General features: G+C 55.3%; 1 protein-coding gene across 1 annotated transcript in view; it reads right to left on the minus strand.

Annotated features, from left to right (window-relative positions):
- The window catches only part of EPHA8 (EPH receptor A8), a 40,517-nt gene extending 19,237 nt beyond the window's left edge, over positions 1–21,280 (minus strand). Inside the window, exons 1-3 of the mRNA XM_055262130.2 lie at positions 21,099–21,280; positions 15,485–15,549; positions 8,072–8,735 (exon numbers count right to left, since the gene is read on the minus strand). Of these exons, the coding sequence (XP_055118105.1) occupies positions 8,072–8,735; positions 15,485–15,549; positions 21,099–21,192 (823 nt within the window). The 5' untranslated portion in view covers positions 21,193–21,280. The remainder of the gene's footprint in view (positions 1–8,071; positions 8,736–15,484; positions 15,550–21,098) is intronic.
- Between the last annotated feature and the right edge of the window lie 694 nt (positions 21,281–21,974).

Raw genomic sequence — 21,974 nt, forward strand, 5'->3', positions numbered from 1 at the left:
CCCGCCCTGCTCCTGCAGCCCCTGCTTGGCCTCACCACCTGCAACGCTGTGGCTGTACTCGCTTGTCAGTGTCTGACTCTCCTTCTAGACTGCGAGGCCCCTGGGGGCAGATCCTTGCAAACAGAGTAGGACTCCTTTATTCATCTCAGTGTCCCAGAACCTGGTCCAGTGCTAGCCCTGGGCAGATGCTGTTCAACTCCAGGAAGGAGTTTTCAAATTGAATGGATCCCACCATTATCTGCTCCGGGCAGAGACCCCAGAGGTTCAGGTGGACCAAATGCCACCCAGCCAGGCAGCTCCCGGCTCCGTCCATGGAACTGAAGTCCTTTGCAACAGGGACCACCGGGAAGCTCACTGTGGTTCTCTCTCCACTAAATCCTGTTCTGGAAAACTCAGTGCCTGAGAGAAGCTTCAATTACAAAGACATCACACCACGGCAGAGCATTTCTCCTCTGGACGTTGATTGTATCTCTTTATTATAAAAGCTAAAACCAGGTTCATTTGTAAAATTCTACAAACTTGAGAGAAAACCTGGAGTCAGGCGAAATGGTAATGCCCTGAAGTTGCTTCATACTCTAGAAGAGAAAGAGCTTGTAAGTTGCAGGATGGGGGAAACTACTCCCCAGTGTTGCAACATCTTTCCCTCCCCTCCAGAGGATCCCAAGAGGGCTCTGGTCTGCCTGGGGGCTGAGCTCAGGTCTAGGAGCTCGGAGTCGTGGGGAGTCTTGATTGACACACTGTGATCTTGCCTCCTCTTCCCAGAAGCCCCCCGGGAGGCTCAGTCCTGGGGCACAGCCTCGGGCACAGGCTCCTTCTGAGCCCCGGGGGCCGCTGGGGGTGGCATCATCAGAAGAGGGCTTTGCGTTTTGTCAGCAAATATTTGTTGAACCTGTTATTGAGCTGAATGACAGTAATCCTCACTGTAATGATGCAATCCACAATGATTAGCATCTCAGAGACCGTTTGCTTCTTCCCTCCCTCATTTATTCCTTTCCCCAATATTTACTGAGCTTCTACTATGGACCCAAGAGAAGTAAGAGCTGGGCCTGCTCTTAGGGAGCTTCCAGGGCATTGGGAGATGGACAGGCAAAGCCTCATGGCGTGATGCAGGGCCTGAGGGAAGCCAGCACCACGGCTGGCCCTGCAAGTCTCTGACCCTTTCCAGGGCCCACCTGGTCCTTGTCAGGCCTGAGTCGAAGCTCGGGTGTAGCACCTGGGTTCCTGTCCTCGTCTAATCCCCTTTATCTGCGCTCGGTGACATCAGGCAAGTTGCTGGAAGTCAGTTTCCTCGTCTGTAAGGTGGAGATTGTAAATCTACCCACCTTAGAGGGAGATGGCAAGGATGACATGAGTAAAGACACATAAATTCATGCCAGGGCAGTGCCTGGCACTTGTTGTTATAACAGTTTGATGTAGTTGGAATTCTTACAATTGTTCGACAGAAGAGGAAACAGAGGCTCAGAGAGCCTGAGTGCCTTGCCCCAGGTTCCCAGCAGAGCCAGAACGTGCAGCCAGGCGGGGGAGCCTCTGGAGCTATGGCCTTTCCCCCGACACCCTGTCCTCCCAGCACGGTCCCAGAGCTGAGAGATGGCTGCGCTGCTGTGGCTCACCAGTCGGCAGTTCTCACACGCTCGGCTAATACCCATATGGCTATAACATGTCAAGGCCAGATTAATCCACGCAATGAAAATAAAATAATCTTTAATAAGAATACTAATCACCAGGCCTCAGGGAGCCCAGAGACCTGGAGGCTGTGCCGGGAATTAATGGCTGAGACAGATGGAGCGGCTCTAGGCTGGGGCCCGGCCCTGCCTGTCGACCCAGGGTGCTTCTGGAGCCCGCACATGCCCGGGTGTTGGGCCGCGAGCCAGGAAGGGCTCCTGCCCCTGCCGAGGGCACCTTGCCCAGGCCGCCTGTCAGGCCAGCAGCTGCCTGTGGCCCTGGCCACCTCTCTGCTCTCCCCCGCAAAGAGCCGGAGATTTGACAAATAAGGTGTCCACTGGTGGACAACCAAAGGAAATTAATTCTAAATCTGATTTTAAACACAGTCAGGAAGGCAAAAGAGCTCGCTGTTCCTGCTCCCCCTCCGAAATGAGACTCTCTGATATTTATAGAAAGATGATTAGGGCCGCAACGGGTGATTTATATTCTGCGTCCAGGTGACAGGAAGGACAGCAACCAGGACTTCAGGCTCTGAGCTGGTGCTCCGTTGGGTGATGCGCTGAGAGGCCCTTCTCCTTTCTGGGGTGAACCAGGGTGCGGGGGGCGGTGCTGGGAAGTGCAGCCCGGTGTGGGGAGGTCATTGAATCCGGAGTTGTGGAGTGTGGGGAGCTTCTTCTGGGCAAGGAGTTGGGAGATGTGAGATTCTATCAACCACCCCTCGCTGTGTGCCCTTGGGCTAGTCACTTCACTTCTCTGGGCCTCCAATTCCCCAGTGGTAAACTGGACGAGCCCCACATGGCTCTGACATTTTTCCATGGGTCTCTAAGGTCTGAGTGCAATCTAAGCAAGCCCTCTAAAGAGCCATGGCCACCTTCTGAGGGTACCTCTAAGGGCAAAACCCGAGGCAGGGAGGGCAGCTGTCGAACGAGGCCTGGCCCCTGCTGTGGGTCTCAGGCTTTCAACCCCTGCTCCTGTCACTAGAAGGACAAGGGCTCAGGACTGGGAGAGCTGAGACCCCCTGACTCAACACCCTTCCTCTCCTTAACTGTTTGCTGAGAGAATTGCCCAAAAGGGATCAGGATGCCCTCAAACCAGGCAGGGGCCCCATGGACCTCAGCAGGTCTCCTGAAGACTCCCTCAGGCTGGGCAGGGGCAGCCCCAGCTTGCAGAAGACATCTCAAGTATCCCAGGAAAGGTACCCCACTCTGTTCCCAGCCCTTCCTTTGCCCCAGGCCATCCACCAAGGAGCCGGGCAGCTCCAAAGAGGTCAAGGGCTTCTCCAGGGGGTAGAAAGGGGGACAAGGCAGGGCTCTTGGACCTGGCTCCCATTTGTGAAGGCCCTTAGTTTGGGACCCGTGCTGACCTTCCCAAATGAGCTTACACAGCCACAGAAGCCACCAACGGGGCTGAGAAATGTCTTTCCTCGTGCGACTTAAAACGGGCTTTCCATTCCCAAATCTCACTGCCTGCAGTGCACTATGAATTAATATTTTTTATAAAACCTGTAATTATCTTGCAACTGGCATAATTATATTGTATTATGATTTAAATGTAAAATTCAAAACATGCTGCAATTCCCTAACCCCGCTTTGGCATTTCTTTTTATTTGTTATTAATGTGGCAGCAGTGCCAGGAAATAGGAGTGGCCTTGGCCTCTTCCAGCCCCTGTGAGGTCCTGCCACTCAGGCCCTGGGGTTTCCACTCAGAGTCCCGCCCCGATGTGCTGTGAAAATTGGGCAAGACACATTCCCTCTCTGGGCTCCGCTTCCCTCTTCTGCCACACAAGGAGACTGCAGCATTACCTGAGACCTCCAAGCGAGGTCTTGACCCCAAAGACAGGAGGGCAGGTCTCCTTCCTACAGACAAATGTGGCTCAGTTCACCAGGGACAAATGATTGGCGTATTTGTACTCGCTGGCTAAATCCAGAGTTGGGGACGGTGGCTGACCCTGAGTACGTGTGCAGGGGCCAACCAGCCAGATTGTTATGACTTATGCTGTACCAGTTGCTAACCGTCCATCCGAATGCTACCCCAGGGAGGAGGGAAGTGGGGCTTTGCAGAGGGCTTTGTGCACAGAGAAAGCAATTGAAGGTGCTGGATTCAGGCAACCTGGGATCAGATCACTACTCTGCTACTTAAGTTGAGGGACCTCAGTTTTCTTATCTGTAAAATGGGACTGTAATACTTAGCTTAGAGGACTGTTGTAAGGATAAGACACTGCTAAGTCCCCAGAGGCAGGGAGTCCCCGTACCTGTATCCCCAATGCCGGGACACAGCAGATGCTCAGCAGAATGGATAACTATTACAACATCAAAGACGAAAAATCATCACCAAGGTCCTTCATTATCCCCACCTGAATGAGGGAAGGTTTGGAGCAGCTCTGGCGGACAAAGCAGCCCGGGGCAGGCCAGAGAGACGCTAAAAGCCTGTACCTGGCTCTGAGCAATACAGACCTGTCTTCAGGCCCCGAGCTATCACTAGCTGTAAGACCTAAGCAGGTACACTACCTCTTACACTTCAGCTTCCCCATCTGTAATATGGAATTGTGATACGTGCCTTGCTGCAATGAACAAATGAGCTGGTATGGGATGCACCCCACTATAAGCTGTGAAGGCAATAGGGGTGTTGGTTGTTTTTCTTCCCCAGTGCAAAGCTGAGACATACAGGGCTGTCTGTGATAGTAACCATGAGAGGCTTGTAGCCTGGGGAGCCTGGCAAACCAGGCTGCAGAGGGCAGAACAAATCCAGAAATGGGCAAATGCCACAGAAGGTGCTTTGGGGTTTAGAGCTCAGGACAGGAGAAGTCTCAGAAATTGGGGATGTGAAACAAGATTTCTTAAGAAAACCAGAGAGCGGGTTGGACGTGGTGGCTCACGCCTGTAATTCCAGCACTTTGGGAGGCCGAGGCAGGTGGATCACTTGAGGTCAGGAGTTTGAGACCAGCCTGGCCAACATGGTGAAATCTCGTCTCTACTAAAAATACAAAAATTAGCTGGGCATGGTGGCGGGCACCTGTAATCCTAGCTACTCGGGAGGCTGAGGCAGGAGAACCTCTTGAACCCAGGAGGCTGAGGTTGCAGAGAGCTGAGATCACCCCACTGCACTCCAGCCTGGGCAACAAAAGTGAAAACTCCGTCTCCAAAAGAAAAAAAAAAAAGAGAAAGAAAGAAAACCAGACAGCCTCTGGGAAGGGCTTCAAAGGGCCTAGTGGCTGCGGGGAAGATCCCGGCCCCAGAGATCTCTGGGCAAGACGGCTCCTAAGTGGAGCCAGCTGGACTCCGTCCCCACCTGTTATCACCTGAGGCTGTCAGCCTATGTCATGCCCAGTCCTGTTGGCGCTCAGGGGCCTTTCCTGCCTGCCTGCTGGGGGCAGAGGGATGGGTGATCAGGACTAAAGGTCCCTCTCACTGTGGCCCCAGGGCCTGTGTAGTAGCAGCAAAAGGCTAGGAGCATATTCCCAGCGGCTGACAAGAGCTCCGTTCCAGTTTTCACTAAGGGTATCTGGGGACAGGCTCTTGTCTCTCTGATCCCTGCACAGGAAATCCTCCTCCCTTTCACCTCCTCTGTCCAGGGGATCCAAAGATCTCAACAGCCAGGCTTCACTGTGCCCGGGGGGCTGAGCCACCATGTGCCCAGCCACTCGTGAGACCAAAGAAAACAACAGAGAGTAGCCGGGCCAAGACCAGGAACAGCTGGGCACCTGCTGTTTGTCCACACAAGCTTGCTTAGTGTTTCCCACTCTTGGGGTGCCTGGTTGCACAGACTCCCCCACAGGCACACACACACACGCACACCATGCAAACACTCACGTATACATGCACGCACACATGCACACATACACTCATGCACACATGCAAACACATGCACACATACACTCACACACACAAGCATACACTCATGCACACATGCACACGCATGTGCACACATGCACACATACACTCATGCACACACATGCATATATACACTCACGCACACATGCATGCACATATGCATATATACACTCACACACATGCACGCACATGTATACACTCACATGCACACACATGCATACATACACACGTACACACGTACACATACATTCATGCACACATGCACACACATGCATACATAAACTCTTGCACATATGCACACATGCATATACACATGCACGCATACACTCACGCACACATGCACACACTAACGCACACATGCACACACAAATGTGCACTCACGCACACATGCACACATATGTACTCACGCACACATGCACACATACACTAATGCACACATGCACACACACGCATACACTCAGGCACACATGCACACACGTACACATACACTCATGCACATGCACACACATGCATACATACACTCATGCACACACACATACACACACTACACACATGCACACACTCATGCGTATTTGCATATACTCAAGAATGCACACATGCACACACATGCATACACTCATGCACACATGCATACACATGCATACATACACTCATGCACACAGGCATAGACTCGCACATGTACACATGCACTCATGCACACAGGTATACATACACTCACGCACACATGCACACATATGCACACATGCACACACGTACACACTCACTCATACATGCATATGTACACTCACTCATGCACACACATGTACACACACGCACACATGCACACAGGCATGCATACATACACTCGCACTCACGCACACATGCACACATGCATGCACACACATGCATACACATGCATACATATGCCACAGGCATACACATGCACACACATGCATACATACACTCATGCACACATGCACACATACACGCATACACACACATGCATACATACGCCACAGGCATATACATGCACACACATGCATACATTCACTCATATACACATGCACACATACACTCACGCACACATGCACACACACACATGCACTCATGCACACAAACGTACACATACACTCACACACAGGCACACACATATGCACACACATGCATACACTCAAGCACATACACATGCATACATACACATGCACACATATGCACACACATGCATACATACACTCACGCACACATGCACACACACGTACACACACTCATGCACACACATGCAATCATGCACACATGCACAATTGGTACACTCACGCACACATGCACACAAACGCACACATACACTCACGCACACATGCGCACACACATGCACACATACACTCATGCACACATGCACACACACATACACATGCACACATGCACACACATGCACACATGCCCACATGCACAATTGGTACACTCATGCACACATGCACACAAACGCACACATACACTCACGCACACATGTGCACACATGCACACATACACTCATGCACACATACATACACACACGTGCACACATACTCATGCACACAAGCATACACATATGCATACATACGCACACATGCACACATACACTCACGTACACATGCACACATACACACACACATGCACACACATGCATACATACACTCACGCACACATGCACACACACATGCACACATACACTCATGCACACCACCTGGGCCTAGGCTCCCTCGTCTGCATGCCCTGCTCCTGCTCCGACACAGGAACCCAGCAGCACACCTATGGGTACAGCTGCCACCCTAAGTCATGGCCCAGGGGCTCTCTGCTCACTGTCCTCCTCCACAAGGCCCTTGCCTGTCTTCTCGCACAGGTCCCTGATAAGCTCCCCCTGAACAGAAGCAGCCTGTTCAGGGCCCCAGGGACAGATCCAACCCAGACTGTACTCCCTGGGTGCCCCTGGCTTCATACCCCTCACTGTGCTCATTCACCCAGGGCCCCGGTCCCACTCCCCTCTACCCTACAGGTTAGAAGTTCAGTGGTTTCGAGCACCAACTCTGGAGCCAGACTTCTGAGTTGAAATCCCAGCTCTGCCATCCCCAGCTGCATGACCTTGGGCAAGTGGCTTTGCCTCACTGTGTCTCATCTATAAAACCACAAGAATAGTAGTTCCTATGTCATAGTGTAGTGGCCAGGATTCAATGAGTTAATACTCGCAAAGTGCTTAGAACTACGTCTGACCTGAGTTAGGAGTTAGCCAGTGGTATCATTCCCTAATCCGGGTAGGAATCTCATAGCATACCCAATTGCACAGGTGCCTTTAGCTGTACCCCCCACAGAAGGCACCACCTGGCTGGAGTCTCTTTCCCTCCCTCTCCCCTCCCCCATCTTGCTTCCATGTCCTTCCCCAACACACGGACACAGGTGGCCTGGCTATTTGCTGATGTAGGAACCCTGGAGGTTTATCCATCTTCCCAGGGGCTGTGTGGGCCACCCAGGTGCCTGTGGGCTCTGACGTCCCCCCTTACACCCTGGCAGCCCTGCCCAGACCAAGTGCCGCTGCCGGCTGACCCATGCCCAGGCCATGGCGCGCTCACCCACACAGGCATCCCGCCGCTCCTCGTAGCCGGCACTGCACACGCATTTGCCAATGGGCACGAGCCACTCGCCCTCCGCGCTGCAGTACATCTTGGGTGTGTCCCGCTCCTCTGAGTGCCGTACGCACTGGCCCCGAACCTCCACCAGTGAGGATGAGTCAGCCCCCGTCACTGCCTCGGAGAAGGCAGCCAGATTGCGCACCATGGCGGGGCACTTCTTATAGTAGATGCGGAGAGAGAGGATGGCTAGGCAGGCACCTATGTCCTGGAAGGCCAGGTAGAAGCCGCGCTTGCTGAGGGGACCCACACCGCGCACCTCTGTGTTGAGCTTGAGACGCCGCACACCAAGGTCGGCACCTGTGAAGCTCTCGTCGGCCGCAATGGTGTCGATTTTGAGGAACTGGCTTTCTTGTGTGCTGGCCCCCAGGTCGCGGTCCGACTCCAGGTAGTAGAGGTTGAAGGTCTCCTTGCAGGTGCCCAGCACGCCGGGCATGCTGTTGCAGTCGCGCAGGGTAAACTTGATCTCAGCATAGACGCGCCGGGCGCCGTCGCGGGGGATCCAGCTTGTGCGCAGCCAGTTGTTCTGGTTGGGGCTCATGACATTGCACACCTGGTATGTGTGGATGGGCTGGAAGGACTCGTCCACCTCGTTGATGGAGTCCCACTGTGGGCAGAGAGAACACAGCCACTATAGCAGGGCCAGCACCTCACCCTCTTTTGCCAATGACCCTGTGTTCTGTGCCGAGGATGCTGGCAAAAAAAGACAAAGGAGCTGGCCTCCTGGTGGACTGTCATAGCTACTAGATGCCAGGCCCCCTGCGGACATGATCTCGCACAGGGCCACGATCTTCAGGGGAAGTGTTATTTACTAACTCTTGAGATGAGGAAGTAGAGGCTCTGACCTGTGAGCCACACGTCTGAGGTCATGTCGTTATCAAGCAATGGCTGGACGGGAATCGGGCCTGTCTAATGCCAAAGCTCTGCCCTCATTTCTCTATGGCTCCTCCTATCTTTCTTAGAGTAGGAGGACTTGCCTGGGGAAGTCAGCAAGTCCAGTTTCCGTATCAGCTGCCAGAGGAATCTTTCTAATATATGAACCAGACTATGCCTTGCCTCCACCTCAAATCCTTCAGCAGCCTCTCCTGCACTGCTGCTTGTTGAGTGACTGCCTGATCCACAGACTCCCTCCACCCTGCTCTTCTTGCTGTTCCCCTGGCCTGGCCTGGGTCCCACTCAAGGGAATCCCAGGATGTGAGAAAGTTGAGTGTTAATTGCTTCTGTGCTGCCTGCTGGCTGGGCATCAGTGATTCCGAAATAAACCAGACACTCTCAACAGAGTGAAAAGGTAACCCATGAAATGGGGGAAGCTATGTGCAAATCATGTAGCTGATAAGGGATTAATATTCAGAATACATAAAGAATTCCCACAACTCAACAACAATAGAAAAGAAACAGTCTGATTAGAAAATGGGCAAAGGACCTGAACAGACATTTCTCTAAAGAAAATATTCAGATGGCCAAATGGTACATGAAAAGATGCTCGACATCCCTAATCATTAGGGAAATACAAATCAAAACCACAATGAGATACCACTTCATACCCAATAGGATGGCTGTTATTAAAAATAATAATAATAAGGCCGGATGTGGTGGCTCATGCCTGTATTCCCAGCACTTTGAGAGGCCGAAGCAGGTGGATCACCTGAAGTCAGGAGTTCAAGACCAGCCTGGCCAACATGGCAAAACCCTGTCTCTACTAAAAATACAAAAATTAGCCAGATGCAGTGGCGTGTGCCTACAATCCCAGCTACTCGGGAGGCTACAGCAGGAGAATCAGTTGAACCTGGGAGGCAGGGGTTGCAGTGGGCCAAGATCGCGCTACTGTACTCCAGCTTGGGCAACAGAGCGAGACTCCCTCTCAAAAAAAAAAAAAAATGATAATAATAAGTGTTGGCAAGGATGTGGAGAAGTTAGAACCCTGTGCATTATGGGTGGGATTGTAAAATAGTGCAGCTGCTGTGGAAAACAGTATGGCAGCTTCTCAAAGTGTTTAAAATAGAATTACCATATGATCTAGCAATCCCATTTCTAGGTATCTATCCCAAAGAATTGAAAGCAGGGTCTCAAAAAGATATTTGTACACCCCTATTCATAGCAGCATTATTCACAATGGCCACAATGTAGAAGGAACCTAACTGTACGTCAATGAACCAGTAGATAAGCAAAATGTAGCATATTCCTACAATGGAGTATTAGCCTTAAAAGGGAAGGAAATTCTGATACACCTTAAAGACATGCCAAATGAAATAAGCTAGAAACAAAAAACAAATATTGTTAGGATTCCACGTATACGCAGTACCTAGAGTAGTCAGATTTAGAGACAGAAAGTAGAATGCTGGCTGCCAGGGGCTGGCAGGGAGAGGGCAGTTACTGTTTAAGGGTATGGAGTTTCCGTTTTGCAGGATGAATGGAATTCTGGCAGTGGTGGTGGTTATGGCCACACAGCAGTGTGAATGCACTACATGTCACTGAGATGTGCACTTAAAAAGGGTTAAGACGGTAAACTTTACATTATGTGTATTTCACCAGAATAAACAAGAAAGAAAGAAAGATGCCTGGTCGGGCGCGGTGGCTCACGCCTGTAATCCCAGCACTTTGGGAGGCCAAGGCGGGCGGATCACAAGGTCAGGAGATCGAGACCATCCTGGCTAACATGGTGAAACCCCGTCTCTACTAAAAATACAAAAAAATTAGCCGGGTGTGGTGGGGGGGGGGGGGGCGCCTGTAGTCCCAGCTACTCAGGAGGCTGAGGCTGGAGAATGTCATGAACTCGGGAGACGGAGCTTGCAGTGAGCCGAGTTCCTGCCACTGCACTCCAGCCTGGGCGACAGAGTGAGACTCCGTCTCAAAAAACGAAAGATGCCAAAAACACTCCCTGTCTTCAAGTGCCCCGGGCCCACCAGACTAGGCAGTGCGGGGTGATGAGCTGAGGGAATCCAGGTGGGCAAGACTCCCAGGCCCCTCCCCAGCCCTCCTGGGTGTGGGCATCTGTAGTTTACCTGTCAACCTGGCACTGCAATGAAGCAGGACCCTCTTGCAAGGGTGGAGGTCTGCAGAAGACAGGGGAGGGGACAGCCCCAGCTTCCTCGGCTGCTGAGCACCGGCTGGCCAGGAGCAGTCCTTGTTGAGCTGACTTCAGGGACTCATGAGGGCTCTGAGGAGGAGCTGGCGGACGAGGGCAGAGGGAGGGGTTGGTCTCTGGGCCCCTGTCCTGGTTCCTCCACACATGCAACACCTTGACCTTCTTCAATTGTCCTTGAACTAGAGATCCTATTGCTTAAAGGGGGAGGGGGGCTTCATGACCAGATGCTCTGAGAACCTGTGGAGTTCTGGGCTTATTCCACAAGTGCTAGAGAGAAGGTCATGGGCATCTCAAGTCTTTTTCTGCCCATCCCAAGTCCCTCCATCTAATCTCGTCTTGATCCTCAGTGCCCACATCTGTAAAATGAGACTCAAACAGGCCCCACTTCAGCGAGATCTGAGAGGATGCAGTGCGAAAATTTCTGCAAAATGCTTAGCTCAGGCCTGGCACAGGAAGGCCCTTGACGAATGGCCCTAATATGATACTGAACTGGCAGCGTCTTCACAACCCACCGCGCCTGCTTCCAGGGACCATGTGGGAAGATTTCCTGCTTCCAAAGGGGCCCCAGGGAGTGCCAGCCTCACCTGAAAGAGTTTAGGCTTCCGAGTCTCCCTGACCCAAGAAGGACCCCTGCTCCACACCCCGCTTTGCTGTCAGAGGCTCCAAGCAGCGCAGCATCACATCTGGGGTTAAAGTCATTGTCACAATTAATGGAGCACCAAAGAGCCAGCCAGCTGCTCCCTGTCTGTTTCCTGCCAGGGACCCGGATAAATTAATCAGCTCAATCCGAGTCTACTCCAGCTGCCCCGTCGGGGCCAATGGTCTGGCCTGGCCCTGCCAGCCCCAGGAGCTGCTGATGCCCAGAGTGGCACAGACTCCTGGAGGTCTGGTGCAAGGGCAGAATCAGCCCTGTTCTCTGCCTAGGGCACCCCCACCCCACGATGGGTGCCACTCTCATCTCCGCTGCTTCTCAAGCCCAAAAACTGACTCTGGCATGCTGCTCCCCCAACTCTGTCCTCCCAGATCAGAACGCAGCGAACCAGCTGTGCAGCGCTTGGCAAGGCACATCCCTTCTCTGGGGCTTGGGCTTCTCTTCTGTAAAATGGGGTAGCGAACGCCTGCTCCTTCCATCTACTCCAGGAGGTGGTGAGAATCCAGTGAGACAATGAAAATTAACCTGCCCACTTACCTAAAGCAGCATTTGTTAGTCCATGTTAATTAGCCAGAGCAGGCAGGGAGCACGTCCCAGCGTGCGGAAGTTCCTGGGAGCAGAAGGAAGGACGCAGCCTGATGAAGAGCAGGGGGTCTGGGCCAGACCTCCCCCAGTCTTGGTAGAATTGCTTCGCCTCTGAGAGCTTTCGGTTTCTCGTTGGTAAAATGGCCTTTTCATGTATAAGCCCATTGATGGCACTGCACGGAGCAGTTCTAAGATTGTCCCCACGTTATAAATGAGGAGGTGGAGGCGAGGTAAGTGATCTGCCTGAATCACACTGATCACAGGAGGCGGAGCCCCCGTTCATCAGGACCCAGTGCCCTGGCCCTTCAGGCTGTGCACCTGTCTGATAATCGGGTAACGTTTCTGAGACTGGAGACTGCCCTGGGTGACCCTTGTCCTCAAGCTACTGAATGGACTCCAGAGTCAGAGGGGTGGACCATCTCCAGAGGTTCCCCCTCCCAGATGGGCAGGAGAATCACCTGGAAGGCTTATTATTTTTTATTTTTATTTTCTGAGACAAGATCTCTGTCACCCAGGCTGGAGTATAGTGGCTCACTGCAGCCTTGACCTCCCAGGCTCAAGCGATCCTCCTACCTCAGCCTCCTGAGTAGCTGGGACCACAAGCATGCACCACCACGCCCAGCTAATTTTATTTTTTTTTGTAGAGAAAGGGTCTCACTATGTTGCCCAGGCTGGTCTCGAACTCCTGGTCGCAAGCAAGCCTCCTAAAATGCTACGATTACAGGTGTGAGCCACCATGCCTGGCTCCCTGGAAAGCTAATTAAACAGAAGATTCCCAGGCCTCTCTGCGGACCTCCTGGATGTGGGACTCTGCATGCTTCACCTGCTAGCCTGGCACAGGTTCAAGGTCTAGAGTTTGGGAATCAGGCATCTCATTCCGGCCTTTCCTCCTCTCCGAGAAACCCCAGTCTCCAGGTTCCCTGAAGATGGCAGGTGGACCCTGCCTCAGCAGAGAGTGCAGGCTTGCCTCCCCATCTCATGAAACGGTCACAGAGTGGGCCTTACTGCCTGCAGTTCGAAGGTGGCGTAAGGGACTCACTGCAGGCTCTGGGCCCAGAGAGACCCAAGTTTGAGTCCCAGCTTGCCATCAGCTGGAACCTGCTTGATGATGGGCAAATTAGTCCTCACTGCCCTGAGCCTCAGCTTCCTCACCTGTGAAGTGCGGTGGCTGCACCCACCTCAAGGATTGGTTGTGGGGAGTGATGAGATCATGCCTGTGACCTGCTCAGAACTCAGCGAATCTAAGTTGCCTGATTTGTTCTAACTCGCGAATGCAATGCCAGAACGCTGAGCTATGCTTTATAGCGCCCTGCACGGAAACCCACCTGAGACTGCCATTGTGAGCGTCCAAAACACGAGGCCAGCCACGCTCCCCACCTGCTGAAAACTCTGACAATTCCTCGCTGCCCTAAACACCAAGTCCAATGCTCTGAGTGGGATAAAGACACCCCGGAGCCAGCCAGGGCCCAGGCGTGCCCTCCTAGCTGCTGCGACTCAGGGGAATGCCATCTCAGCCAACCGCCATGCAGCGAGGGAGGGACCAGGACCCACCTCTTCATGGGTGGAACCCTGCCACGGGGGGTGGGGGGCAGCTCACTGCACCAAAGCCCTTCCACACCACGCTCATGCGGGGAAGACAGCCACACCAAGGAGTGTTTTACAGAGTGGGGAACGGACGCGCCAGGAGGTAAAGGGACACCTCAAGAACCCGGCGTCCGTCCTCAGGCAGTGGTGCTGGGTCAGGTGACGAGGGCTTCCTCCAGGCTCGGGGACCTGGAGAGCCAGGGCCATATGGCCTGCCCCCAGCTCCCGGGAGCCCGGTGCATGAGGGCTGATAACAGGCTCAGCTCACTGCTGCCTGGTGATCAGACCCCCAGAGACAGGGGAGCGGGGCCATGTCGAGACTTCCAACCACAGGCCCCCAACAAAAGGCCCAGATGAAAACTCTACCCGAAGTCAAGAAAGGCCCTTCATAAATGGTAACTTTTGGTGTCATTATCATCATCATTATTAATATTATTAGTCCTCTGTCCTCAGAGCCATAGAAGCTGAACGTGTACATGAAAGAACTCAGGTATGGATGATATGCTCGTGCCTGTGGCAGGGATGTGTGCATGTGTGTGTACACACGCGTGCGTGTGTGTGTGCATGTGTGTGTTTCTGAGCACGCTGGTGAGAGGAAGTTCGTGTGACAGTAACCATGTGAGATAATACACATAACAATGTTAATGATCATTTAAGCCTACGTTCATCGACGGCTCACCCTGTGCCAGACTCGGTGCCAAGACTGTGTCATCTGCTCTCACCCTGGTGCAGACCTGGGAGGTCATCACAGACTTGTCCCTTTCTATAGATGGGGAAACTGAGACTCAGAGAGGTGAAATGGCGACCCAAGGCCACCCGCTTGTCAAGGGCAGAGCCGGGATCTCACCAGGCTCGCGGGCTCACTCCTACTCTACTGCCCTGCCCCCGCAGGATTAAGAGAAGAGAAGCAGAGGGATGGGGCAGTGCAGCCTGCTCACTGTAGCCCCTCCCCAGGAGGATGGGGGCACGGCCTGTGAGCACATGACCCACAGCAGCCTGAAGGCTGAGCCCAGAGTCTGTGGCCAGGCCCAGGAGCTTGGCCACACTGGGAGAGAGACAAGCAGAGACTCCAGAGGTCAGAGGACTGGTGAGGCCAGGGCAGCTGGGAGGGAGGGAGCAACCCAGAAGGCAGGAAAGCCTGAATGGCCTTCTTTAGTCCTGGCCTGGCACCTCATGAATCTGTAGGATGCAGCCATGGGGATTCCCGGACCTAGGGCTTCAGACTTGAAGAATCAGGGATCTGGTGTCAGGGTTGGTTCTGTAATCTCAAGGGTCTGCATGCACTAAATTGTTAAGAGATCAGCAGCACTAACTGCTGTGTGCCCTTGGGTAAGTCCCTTGACCTCTCTGGGCCTCTGCTTCCTTTTGATCTATCTCATGCAGACTCTGTGAGTGGCAGCCTCTCTCTGCTCACAGAGGGATGACGTTATCCCCAGTGCCCATCACTCACCCCATGAGCCGGATAGGTGAGCCAGCCCCAGTCCCCGTGGATGGTTGATGTGTCCAGCAAATTCACTGTAAAACAGGAGACAAGAGGGCATCAGGCCCCTGTGACTTCTCCCCAGCTCCTCAAGAGCAGCCTGACCCAGCTACACTGGTCCACACTCAGCCCCCAGCACACAGCTCACACGGGTCCCTCTGCCTGAATGCCCTTTCTCTCTTCCTCTCTCCTTGAAGGCCCAGTTTAAGTTCTTTCTCTTCCCCGAAGCCTTCCCCTCACCCTCTTGGCCAAAAAGTAATATTCTGAACTCCCAGAACACAAGCTGTTCCAAGTGCTAGACATCCTTGGTTGGTGGTACAGTGGGATAGTTAAGAGGTGGGCTCGAAGCTGGCAGGCCTCAGAATCCCAGTTGTGCCACTTAGGAGCTGTGTGTCCCTGGGCCAGCCCCCTCGCCTCCCTGAGGCTCAGCTTCCTCCTCTGTAAAATGGGGTGATAACGATTCCGGTCCCACAGGGCTTTTGTGACGATGACCCCACCCTTGTCTCCTGTAAGAGCCATGATGGCATTCAAGGTATGCTGCAAAGTCATACCTCCCATCTGAGGACTGGCCCCAGCTTCATAATTACCCTGTTCCCCCAGCACGGTGCCTGGCATCTAGCATGTCCTCTGTGCACATCTGGTGTGGAGGGGCTTAGGGGGGTAAGAGCTGCCTCTTAGTGAGCACCTACTATGTGCCAATATCTGCAAGGGGAGCTTGAGATGCCTCATCTGGGCCCCGCACAAAAACCTAAGAGGCGGGCATTATTACCTCCATTTTACAGATAAAAGAACCGAGCCTCAGGGAGGTCTGGGAATGTGCCAAGAGCCCCACAGGTGTAGCTGGCGGGGCTGGCATTCAGAGCACTTGCTGTAGCAACTGCAGGCCATCCACCATCCCTGGATGCTCAGGCCCGAGAAGCAGAACCTCTGGGTAGTCTCCACGGCGGGGAAGGAGCACTGGTCCAAAGGGCAAGTCACTCTAAGTCAGGCCCTCTGCAAAGGGGACCCTGCAGGCTCAACATGGTAGGGAAAAGAGCCCATCTTGGGGGTCAGACATTCCTGGGCCCATGTCTCAAGGCAGCTACTTATTAGCAGGTGACCCTCAATTTTCTCATCTGTAAAATGGGTTCATAGTACCTAAGGGTGGGATGAGGGTCAGGAAGGTATGTGAAGCCTGGAGCCAGGGCTGGTCCTTACCAACACTAGTTCCCCTTCTCTAAGTCCCCCGCCCCCCACCTCTCTCCATGTCCCTTGTGGTCACGCCCTCACTTAAGGTGATACAGATGCATTACACTGTTTAGAAATCAGGGCTCCGGCTTCAGCCGTCTCTAACTGCTGTGTGTCCTTGGTTAAGTCCCTTCACCTCTCTGCTCCCTTTTGATCTAGCTGGTGATCGCTGTATGAGAGGGCTTTTGGCTCCAGAGTCCCACAGCTTTCCCTTTCACTCTGCCTGCCATGAACCTCCTCTACCAGCCAACAGCCATGGGCTTTTAACCACCCCAATCAGTGGGCTTGGGCAGGTGACAGGGGTTAAAGGTAGGGGCTCTCCTGGAACTTTCCCGCGGGGAGGATGGGTGTCCTTCTGCCTGAGATTTGCATAGCTCTAAGCCTGCCCCTCAAAGATGGAGACAAGTGTCCTCAGGAAGTACTGGAGTGAGGATGCTCTTATTTGCTGATTTTCTCCTGCCTTTCACCCTCCCCACCCCACCGTCAGGGACCCTGGAGGAGGCTGGCTGGAGTGGGGCTGGCAGAACTAGGGAGGGAGTCTCCATGCTCCTCCCTGCATTCCTCCCCGGGTCCCCAGGGGCCACCTGGGATCAGGGGACACAGCGAATGTCTGCAGAGGGACCTCCCCCTCCCCAAGCCGGCCCCACACCAGGGGCAGAGGCAGAGAGAAGGCTTCCCGCCTCCCTCCGTCCCTCCCTCTCAGGCAATGTAGAGAAAACTGGGTCAGGCAAGCTCTCTCCTCCTGCTGGCTGGTGGGAGGGGGAGGGGGCCGCACTGCAGTTTCCCCCAGACCAGTAAAGGCGAGTTTGGTGAGATGGTGAGGGAAGGACACGTATGGGTCCCCCCGCCCCACCCCACGTCCCAGACACAGGTCTCGGGGTGACGGGACCCCTTCTGTGACCTGGCCTGGAGGCAGCCCAGACCTGTGCCTACCCCAGAGCCACCCGAGTGGATGTGCACCGCTTAGGATTCTCCCCCTGGAGCGTGCGGGCTTCAGGGCCTGCAGACACCACTCTCCAGGCCCTGCCCTCCTGGGGGAAGCCCCACCTTATCTGCAGCTGATTCTTGATCAACCAGCCAGGGGATCAGATAATCCAAAGATAAGTCAAAAGTCGATTCTGTCGGACTCAGGAAGGGCTACAGGATTCCAGGGCTGTTTGTTCCAATTCATTCCAGACCCTTCTCTGTCCCTCCCCCCCCCTTCCTCTGTCCCCATCTCCACCTTCCCCATCCATGTCCCCTTGAATGGGTGAGAACGCAGAGTGTCCCTTGAAGGAAGCCCCAAGTCCATAGGAGGTTTGATCAGCACTGAAGAGAACGCCAGCATTAGGCCCACCCAGCCTGGGCCTGGGTCCCCTTGGGAGTTCAGACCCTCTGGTCACCGCAGCTGGCCTCTCTGCTGCCTCTTGCGCTGCCGGACTGTGAATCCAATTCTCCTCTGTGGGCCCATCTCGCCGCTTACAAAACGCGGGGATTGGACTCCATGGTCTCCCAGGGCCCTTCAGTGAAGCGAAGCACTTAACCCCCGCCTCAGTTTCCTTATCTGAAAGATGTCCATAGGCATCCCTCCTAGGCCCATCTGCCTGGGCTGTTCTGGGGGGATCAAACGGGTCCCTCTCCTGCTCTGGGAAGCACAGATAACTCCTAAGCCGTTTCTGTTCGACTGTGGAAGGCATTATGCGATTTCTTTTTTTCTCCAGCACCGTCGCCTTCCCCCATTCCATTTCGCTGAGACTAATACTTAAATTGATTTACATTCCCTGAGGACTCAGCGCATGATGGTGAGGCTGGAGAATTCGGGGTGGCCAGGGGACGTCAGCCAGGATTCTGAATGCCTTGGACATCACCTCAAAGTGGAGGATAAGCCACACCAGAGAGCAATAAGGGGCCGTGGGCCTGGCAGGGGTCGGAGGGTGTCTCTGCAGGTGCAGGGCCCTTCCTGGGCCCACGGGCGCCCCAGCAAAGGCTCTGAGAGTAGCCTGGTGTAGGGGTATTTGGCCAGGCTAAGGTCCTGTCACCTTTGCTAGACCCAGCTGGGAGCAGAGCCCCCTCCCTGAGTTCTAACAGTCTCCTCGGCTGGCTCTGGTTGTTCTAGACCAGCCCAGGGACAGTGCTGTAGAGGACTCCCAGATGCGCCACATGGAACTCAGGTCCCAGGTCTCCACCCCATGGCTGTCTGACTCGCGTGGATAACCTGTGCCTGGCTGTGGGTACCCTGCTGCATTGATCGGAGAGGGGGTGGACTCTCGCTCTTGGGCCATGGCTCCCTTCACCCTGGACACAGACTTCCCCACCTGCCTCTCTCTCTAGACCCTGCCTCTTCCTCAGCTGCTGGCCCCCACCCACTGCACAGGTCCCCTCCCCAGACCCATGGTTTGTCCTCAGCACATGAGCCTGGTCCAAGCCCCCTCTTCGAGGGTCTCTGGGGCTACCAGCCTGTGATTCCAGAGAGTGCTGGCTCCTTCCCAGAGAAGAGAGTTGAGGCAGGGGGTTGGGGGTGCACCACCTGACTCCCAGTGCCTCAATGGAGGGGTCCTCGGAGACTGCTGGGCAAACGAACTGTCCCCTTCCCTCCACCCACCCTCGGAAAGCCGTCTTCTCAGGTGCAGCTCCCAGGGCCCCAAGGCCTCTTAGATTCCAATCCTGCCCCCTTTCCTACTCCCCAGCACTCCCCAACCCCAGACCTCTCCCAGTGCCCCGGGAACCTGTGCCTTGTTATACCCACCCAGCCCTGCTCTGCTGGTACCTCACCTCTCGGTCACCCTGCCGTGCCCCTCCTCCATGCTGGGCCCTGGGCTCATGGGAGACTGATTTTATCTGTGTCTGTGTGTGTTTCTTGGTGCACATGCATTTCCGTGGGCATGGATGCAAACGACAGGCTCCTTACATATGCGGTGTGATGTATATATATGTAGACACAGAGTTGCGTATTTTCATGTGCATGCATCTGTACATGCATGTACATGTGTGTTTGTGCTCATGTGTACTGGCTTCATTTCTGTGCGTGTGGCTGTGGGTTATGTGGGGTGGGGAGACTGACCACACGTCAGTCTCTACAGGCCTGGGTCACAAGTGTGAATCCCAAGTAGCCTGTGTGTGTGCTTGTGTGTAGGGTGGGACCTCGGTGAGCTGCGTGTGAAGGGCAGATGTGTGGTCTGTCTGGGTGTGGAAGAGCAGGACCGGCTCTGGAGTTCGCTCACACCTGGAAGTTCATCCTGGCAGGGTGAGGACCCAGCTCTGGTCCCTGGACATCAGCCGGGGAACCTGCATGGAGACGCTCTGGCTTCCTTGGGGCAGAGCTGTAGGAACAGAGGAGGGTCAGGGCAGGGGTTGGGGTGTGGGGAGTGGGACCCAGGGAAACCTCCTGAGCTGGATGGAGCTGGGGTCTCCAGGGAGCTAAGGGGTGTGTGAGCTAAGGGGTGTGTGGATAGGAGGCTTCGGTGCTCCCTCTCAGCTCTTCTTGTGCCCCCACCACCAGAAGTCATTTCCCAGACCTTTTTGGTCCCAACGACTCAGTGCACCTCCCCACCCCAATCCTTCCTCCCACACGGGGCCCCAGAGTGACCCTGCCATCCCAGCCTTCTCTGGCAAGACTTTGCCCTCCGGGGCCTGCCTGCCTCAATCTCTCTGTGGCCTCCCCATCCCCCAGCCCTCTCCTCCCCAAGCCGTTCCCGCTGCCCACGAAGCTGCCTCTCCTCCAGCTGGAACTCCCCTGCCCTCGCTTCTCCCCATTCCGTCGCCAGACTGTGGCCCTCGGGCCCTGACACCTCTCCCAGACTTTCATTCCGCACCCCTCCTTCCTGCCTCCCCTCAAAGCCAGTCCTGCTCTCCGGGGTCCCGTTTCTCAGCGCCTGGCTTCTATCTCTCAATGCCGTCCCCACCCCCTTTTCCTTCTGCCCTCTGAACCTCCTCCCCCATTCTCCTGTCCCTCCATCCCCAGTGCCTACCCCCCTGTCCTCTGTCCCCAACCTTGTTCCTTGCCCTACCTCACTGTACCCTCTCCTCCTTACCTCTTCTCTTCTGTCCAGTCCTGTCCCCTTGTCCCTGGCGTCCGACCCTCAGTTTTCTGTCCCCAGCTGCACATCCCTCAGTCCTGTCTCCTGTCCTTTCCCACTGTCCCCCAGTCCCCGGTACCTGTCCGTCTTCCTCAAGCTCGCGGGTTCCCATCTCCACCGCTCTGTCCCTTAATCCCGGGTCTCTTCCGCGGTGCCACCCCGCCCCCCGGGCCGAGGGATCCCGGCCGCCTTGGAGCTCAGGGTCGATGCAAAGGAAGTTGAGCCGCAGGCAGCGCGCGCCGCGCCCAGCGCCCCTCGGCCGCCCCCGCCCCGCCGCCGCCGCCGCTGCTGCCGCCGCTCACCTTCGCCGCGCGCCGCGGACACGCAGGTGGCCGCCGCCGCCGCGGCCGTGACGACCCAGAGCGCAGGGGGCAGGAGGCCCCGGGCGGGGGCCATGGCCGGGTCGGGCGGGCGGGGGCGCCGCGCACCCTCGGGCTCGGCCGCGGCGGCCCGCGCGTCGGGAGGGAGCGCGCTCCCTCGCTCTCCGCACACCCGGCCGGGCGCACACCCCGGCGCACACGCGGCTCCCGGCGCACACGCGGCTCCCAGCGCACACGCGGGCACCCGCGCCCGCCGCCGCCGCCGCCGCCCCGGGCGGGGGCCGGCCCGTCACGGCGCCGAGCCAATCAGCACCGAGGCGGGGGGGTGGTGGACACGGAGCCCGCACCGCGGCCACCCGGCCCGCGGCCACCGCCGCCGCACGTGCGCACGCCCACACTCCCCCGGCGGGCACCTTCGGGGGCGCGCCCCGCGCTGCGCACTTGGACTCAGGGCCCCAGTGTGCGAAGCCACCATCGGGACGTCCCGGCGACACCAGGACCAGACCCACCCAGGGATTCCCTCTGTGGACACACGCGCGGGCCGCACATCCACCGCACGCTCGCTCCTGCATGCATGACCCCAACACCGAGTGCTTCGCGTGGTGACACACTCCGATGGATGCACACTAGTTCATGGGCAGAGGCTCAGAGGTAGGCTCAGCGGCAAACTCAGAGGCACTTTTAGGTGAAAAAACAAAAAAACACCAAAACCAAAACTCTCTCCTTTTCCCCACCCCAACAACTTGGCATTTAGGGACCACGGGATTTTAGGGAGGCCTTAGATTGCAGTGGTCAGAAGGGCAGGCTCAGGGACCAGGAAGACAAGTGTCCTGCTGTGTGGCCTTAGGCAAGTTTCTT

Source organism: Symphalangus syndactylus, chromosome 22, assembly GCF_028878055.3.
Source record: "Symphalangus syndactylus isolate Jambi chromosome 22, NHGRI_mSymSyn1-v2.1_pri, whole genome shotgun sequence".
NCBI classification, from domain to species: Eukaryota; Metazoa; Chordata; class Mammalia; order Primates; family Hylobatidae; genus Symphalangus; species Symphalangus syndactylus.